The sequence below is a fragment of the Anarhichas minor genome, unplaced genomic scaffold (genome assembly GCF_050575085.1).
Source record: "Anarhichas minor isolate MPS153535 unplaced genomic scaffold, ASM5057508v1 ptg000058l, whole genome shotgun sequence".
NCBI classification, from domain to species: domain Eukaryota; kingdom Metazoa; phylum Chordata; class Actinopteri; order Perciformes; family Anarhichadidae; genus Anarhichas; species Anarhichas minor.
This window is the reverse complement of record NW_027466504.1, coordinates 12,868,354-12,875,047: the sequence shown is the minus strand read 5'-3', so window position 1 is coordinate 12,875,047 and position 6,694 is coordinate 12,868,354. Positions and strand designations below refer to the sequence as shown.

The 6,694-nt window shown below is 40.4% G+C and overlaps 1 protein-coding gene across 1 annotated transcript; it reads right to left on the bottom strand.

Moving 5' to 3' along the window:
• Positions 1-3,859: 3,859 nt before the first annotated feature.
• Positions 3,860-6,519, bottom strand: cutc (cutC copper transporter homolog (E. coli)). The gene is made up of 9 exons (XM_076076953.1): positions 6,363-6,519; positions 6,159-6,237; positions 5,869-5,928; positions 5,564-5,773; positions 4,858-4,893; positions 4,557-4,690; positions 4,391-4,418; positions 4,207-4,312; positions 3,860-4,088 (listed from the first exon to the last, which is right to left on the bottom strand). The coding sequence occupies exons 2-9, from the start codon at positions 6,226-6,228 to the stop codon at positions 3,977-3,979; spliced, it is 756 nt and encodes a 251-aa protein (XP_075933068.1). The 5' UTR covers positions 6,229-6,237; positions 6,363-6,519; the 3' UTR covers positions 3,860-3,976.
• Between the last annotated feature and the right edge of the window lie 175 nt (positions 6,520-6,694).

The window sequence follows — 6,694 nt, the reverse complement described above, 5'->3', positions numbered from 1 at the left end:
ACATCCAGCCGTCCGGATGGGAGAATGAATAACTCAAAAACTGTAGTCAGAGTCATTGAAAAAATCCTGCCGTGACCAGCCCACAGACACTCCTCAACGCTCTGATTTGTCTAAAGTTCAATATTTCAGGCAGATGGCTGCATGTAAGAGAAAGAGAGAGAGAGAGAGAGAGAGAGAGAGAGACAAGGGAGCTTGCACAAGTATTACTGTGCTGTTTTTCCTCGTGTTAGGGGGAGGGCCTCCCAAAAAGGGAATGTGTTTAGGGAAGGGGAGGGAGAGGGCTCTTTAGACCCCCTTTTCCTGTTGTGTTTCCACTTATACTCTGGTTGCCTTCACTTTCTCTGGACGGAGACTTACAGTATGTTCAAGTCACATCAGATTAGTTTTAGGCAATCATGCATTCGAATCAGTGACAGTACAAGACCAAAAAACAATGTTTTGTGCTACTGTGTAAAACCACCGGGTTTTCTTCACGTTAATGTCGAGTTATTTTTAAAAGACCTTTCCAGACGTAAATTGCTACCAGACACCAGTTCAACACAAACCACTGAAACAAAAAAAGCACTGCCGTCGGTGTGTATGTGTAAGTCTGTCTGCGTTTAAAGAGGAAAATGAACTCATGACACAAAAATGTATCAACAGTACCGCTTTGTTGTGGTTGTGATCCGTGTGTGCGTGCCATCCAGCCTCATAAGATGTAAACAGAGAGGATGCAACCACTTCAGCATGTTCCCAGCTTTATACGGCCAATTTCTAACAAACGAATTGAACAAAAACAGAGCTGACAAATTATACTACTATAATTAGTAGTGTCAACAAGCAAACATTGTGATACAAATTGCCTAAATTGCAATGGAGTAAAATGATTACTCAGCATGCCCAAGGCAGATTTGTTGTATAGTAATTCATTTACATTGCTGCAAATACAACTTCTTTTAGCACCAAAGCGTGTGTGTCAGGTCTTTCAAGGAAGGTGGCAATCTTTACAACAGAAAACTTGGACTGTGTGGCGGTTAATAATTACATGTTTGATAACATCCACATGGGGGGGGGGGGGGGGGGTAGTAATATGGCTGACTCATTGCGTGGACAGCCACAATGATAGCCATGTGACACGTGCCGGAACTGAATCTGATAAGTCGGATGGGAGCCAGAGCCTTCAGTTATCAAGCTCCTCTTCTGTGGAACCAGCTTCCAGTTTCAGTCCGGGGCGCAGACACACTCATCACATTTGAGAGTAGGCGTAAGACTTCCCTTACGCTTATAGTTAGGGCTGGCTCAGGTTTGCCTTGGTTCAGCCCGTAGATATGCTGCTATAGACTTCCTATGATACACTGAGCTCCTCTCTCCTCTTCTCTCTCTTCTTCTGTATGAATTCATGTCCCATTAGCGCACATTACCAACTTTGCTTGTTCCCAGGAGCCTTTGTGCTTTCTCTCCTCGCAGGTTTCTACGGATACTGGTTATATCTGGACCCTGCCTGACACCCACTGCTACGAACATTATTATTATTAGTCACATTGATTGCTATTGCCAATTACCATTACTGCTTTTGTTATCGTTGTTCTTCTTCTATAACCACCCCTGCTGTTATTACTAGTCGTAATTTTTCCATCATTTTTCTGCTCGCCACTCTCATTATATGAATCATTTCTGTCACATGCATGTAATGTAACTCTGTTATGTTGTTCATTCTGTACACATCTATTGCACTTCTGTCCAACCGTGGAAAGATTTCTTCCTTTTTTTTCCTCCCCGTTAAAGGGATTGTTTGGGGGAGTTCTTCCTGCTCCGATGCGAGGGTCCCGGCACAGAGGATGTCGCATGTGTTCAGATTGTAAAGCCCTCTGAAGCAAATTTGTGATTTGTAACTTTGGGCTACACAAAATAAATTGAATAACAAATATGGTGCTAATCATGACCTTCTATACTAATTAGCCCTTAGCATCTATCTGCTAAGTCTGAATGCTTGTTGCACAATAGTGAAGTGCAGTTACTATATTAACAAGGACTTCCACTGAAGCTGTGAGAAGCTATGTAGAGGGGGAAGGCAAATGCCGAACACAGCTTCAAGAGGACGTAGGGCGGTTAGGGTAGAAACATTATGCTATTTGTACTTTACAAAATGGCAAAAATAATAATTATACAACGGATAGCAATTTGAAACCAGAGATGTGTATAATACTTGATTGAAAACAGTTTCTTATCCAGCTTGAGAAGCTTAGTTTCGGACATTTTAGCACGGTATCCTGTATAGAAGAGGCAGAGGTCCCCTTAAAGAAAATACAGAATAGGCTAAGACTAGAGAGGAACCGGTTAGTCGATAAGCAGAAAAAGTTTGATAAACAATTACTTGTTTATGTAACTTTATAAGCAAAATGTCAAAAACATTCCTGGTTTCAGTTTCTAAATTGTGAATATTTGCTTGTTTTCTCAGTCTTCTATGAATTGAATATTTGTAGACTGTTGACCCAACAAAACAAGAAATTAGGATACGCAACCTTGGGCTCCATGTTTTGTTTTTTTAAACTGAAACATCACAATTTATAGTCTGAGTTTTATTCTAATAAATTGAAACTATAATTTCTAATCTATTAATATTCATTCTAATGTAGATCTAGTAGGTGTCCGTTACATGCATTTAGAAGAGAGTAGACAAATGAATGAAACTGGTTTATAACTAAATGAATTAGAGACCGTTCATCATTAACACAGAACTACAATGCTGTCAGACATTGGTATCGCTATTGGACTCAAAAGATAGAAGACGCAATACGATATTACTGTTTGCTAGTATAGCTCAGCACATTTGTTTCTAAGATGTAAGTTTGGTGAAGTAACTCGATAACTTTTCTCCAATAAACCCAGAACAGGTGGTCATCAGTCCAAGTTCCTATTTTTCTTAGTCATTCAGATGACTCATCAAACCTGGTTCTTGAAACAACCCCTGGGTGTTTACTTGTATGGGATCAAAGGCTCTTCAGGCGGAGCCTTATCTTTCGCTGTATAATAACAGGTTACTGGGCTGCATAGATTACGCCACATAGTTGTAATGCCACACGAGTCTGTAGTGTTGAAAATTATGTTTTTTTTACAAAGATTAACAAGGCAAATTGACATTTGTGACGTAAAATAATGGTAAAAAATACTTATTGCATCCAAATGATGGTATAAAACAGATTATTATGACATGGCATCATATTATGCCTCCGCCATGTCAGTGCCCCATTGATCGTCTAATTGATCCGCCCCGTTGTTGAATGAATCACAGGTTCACTAACTCAAATTTGTCATGTCGATACAGCCTGGTTGGATATGAGTGAACATGAAGAGAGAAACATGACTCATGAACAATAATTAAAACTAGTCTAAATGAAGCATGATTCTGCATTAGTATGGCATATTTCCATAGCTGATTTAATAAGAGACTGGTTTTAAATGCCGGAGACATTTGATGGCAAGAAACACAAGTGAACAGAATTGTTCAATTATTTGGGACTTTAATTGAATTCTGAGCAAACTCGCAATGTTTTTGTCCTTGTAAAAAAAGTACAAGAGGTCACAACTTTGCATTATTTTTAACTGAATAGGGAGTGCTGTAAATAAATATAGTTCAGCTACATGGCAACTTGAAAACACACTGTTCTGAAAACAGCAGCACTGATTTTACATTTTGCAATCTCTTGTGTATATTATTACACTTCTTTTGAGGCAACAAACAGGTGTACAATAATAGATGTAAATTATGAATCAATCTACACTGTGCGATACTTTGACTGGATATCCTGCGAGGTTTTCCCTGAGCTCTAATTTTAGAAGGACTGGTTGATCAGGGATTTAAACAAAACAGGAGAAAAAGTTCAGAAATGTATATTTATTCTGGGCTTTAATGAAAATAAACGTTGACATATCAGTACAATTACTAATGATCACTTTTGAGGTATTTTGTTTTCTGTCATGAGTGTCAAGGACCCATTCACATGGTATTTTTGGCTATTGCATTAAGAGTGCGGACCTTGCTCACGTCTGCCACCTTCAGACCGTACTCTGGTGCAGAGAAAGCAGCTCCCATCGTCACACAGGTGTTCCTGCACATGGAAACATTTACACAGACAGCAACAACACAAAGATTTATCTTTAAGTTGTATTCCTTATAGTTGCCAGAAATCTTGTAATGTATGTAAGGATTGGAAAAATCATTCAGACCTGAACTTCATGGCAGAATCACGACTGGAGCGGGCTGAGCAGTGAAACTCTTGAGCCCCCGTGCCCTCCAAAATCCTCTGCAGGTTCCTCTCAGTGATACCTCCTCCTGTTTCAAAAAAATAAATAAACAATTATTATCAAAAACCACACAAACATTTTACAGGAAAAAAGCAGAAGTACTAACCTGGCATGATGGCAATTCTCCCTTTAGCCTGTTGAGTGGGAGGAAAAGGTGGAGAGTGGGACATTAAGAGAGAGACACAAGCTTCTCACCTACAATGACTTAGCAGCACGGACAAATATCCCTTTACATATGCTTACATGTATGTGTACATATAAGTTATACATACCTGATCAATGAGCTGTTTAATGAGAGGGAGTCCCTCCAAAGCAGAGTTGTCACAGCCACTTGTCAAAAGACGCTGGAACCCTAATGACACCAGCGTCTCCAGGGCATTCGTTGGGTCACGAACCATGTCAAAAGCTGCATTCAGATGAAAATATCAATTTAAAAACATGAGCTAAAGAGTCTGTGGAGGCACTGATGAATCTCTCTCATGGGCTTTGTGACAGCTTTTCTCCTGTAGATGGCAGCTGCATGGACTCTTTTCAAAAGCTTTGAATCTACATTTGATTTAAAAGGAGTGTTACCTCGGTGGAAGGTGACAGGCAAAGGTTGAGCAGCAGCTGGAAAGCAAAAAATGACAGTCAGAAAAATACATGGGATGATACAAAACCTTGTCAGTTGCAGTATAAAAACATTCTTAATATTTTACCAATTTTTCTGAGTCTACACAATTTAAATCTAAGTGTGCCTACTTTCCTAAATGTACTGTAGACGCCTACAACTTGAACAGCTAAATGGAATACAGCCATCGTTAATATTATTAATCACACCTCTGCCTTTCCCATTATGACATGTCAAAATGTCAACCGGTTATGTTGAGGACAATTGTTATTTTTTATATCCAATACATTTGCATATAGTGCCACATGTATAATGCCCTACAAATGTAAATAAACATGAGGACTGGTCCTTTGCTTTGCTTGTGTGAAGGTCATAATTTGAAATGGCATTTTAATGAGGGGTTTTGATTTGACAAGATTTTTCAAAAGACCATGGCGAGGACATTTCTGTTCTGTAAACTGGATCATTAGTGGAACTGAAGAGGTCAAAACCCCAGTTACTTGTCAAAGAACAACTTTAATATCTCAGACTTTTGATCACCTTGAAAGTAGGTGAAGTTGTGCCAGAAACACCCACTTTGCTTCTTTTGTGGAGCTGTGCATCATGCATTGTTATTAACTGAGAATCCTGGTTGTTTTAGATGAGATCAGGTGCACGGGCAGACAATACCCAGAAACTCCATACAGAGCTCCGCGTCCACCCGCCCGTCCTCTGTCAGCGCTCCCAGCACCAGTCCGTCGGCCCCGTGGCTCTTCATCATCTCTATGTCCTTCTTCATCACATCCACTTCCTGGTCAGAGTACAGGAAGTCCCCCCCACGAGGCCGTATCATCACGTAGACTGGAATTTTGACATACTGCTTCACCACCTGCAGCAGACCTGTGGCCAAGCAATTAATGAAGGCATAGGTGTGTTTGTCTGGTCTGTCTTCAGGGTTGTGTATGATTGTCTGTACAGAAATGAACTGAGCGGACCTTGACTGGGAGTGAGTCCTCCCTCCAGAAGACTAGAACACAGTTCAAGTCGACCTGCACCTGTGAAGAGAAACAAACCCTCAGACTGCACCTATGCACCTTTATGGTCTGTGACCTTTGATAAATGAAATAACATCGCACGCCCATTTGTAACTCATCAGAGTAGAGACAAGATAAGTTGTATGATTGACTCCAACCTCTCCCCCTACGAATGCATGTATCAACTCTTCAGCAATTAAAGTGAGTTTAATAGACAATGTGCACCACAGCGTTCACTACGCATCACCAACCTCCTCGTTCAGCATTGACAGCAGACTCCACGGAGTCCACACATGCCTCCAGTAGAAAACTCTCTGACATCCCGACAGCCTGCGAGACAGACAGTCGGGAACAGGAAGAGATTAGTTAGCTGATCGTCAATGTGTTTGCTAAAAACAGGCTAAAACGTACACAATCATTTCGCTAAAAGAAGAAAAAACTTCCACAACAACTACCTGTCCAATCCACTTCAGATCTCCGTGGTCAACTCAGCAGACACTTGAATTTTAGTGCACCTATATGCTGAAATTCACGGTAAACGCATTCAAACGGAACAGATCGGGAGCGAGCGAAGGACTTTGCAAAGTTAGCGGAGGGATTAACGTGAGACAACATCCGGCTTTCAAAATACGATGTCAACTAAGCGGGAAAGATTTACGTGAGACAACATCCTGTTTCCATAATAAGATGTCAACTACGCGTATACAAATTTCATTATGTGGAAATAAGATTTAATTAATTATATTTACATCAACCTAATAAACCCTAGCCCTATTTTTAGGCCTCT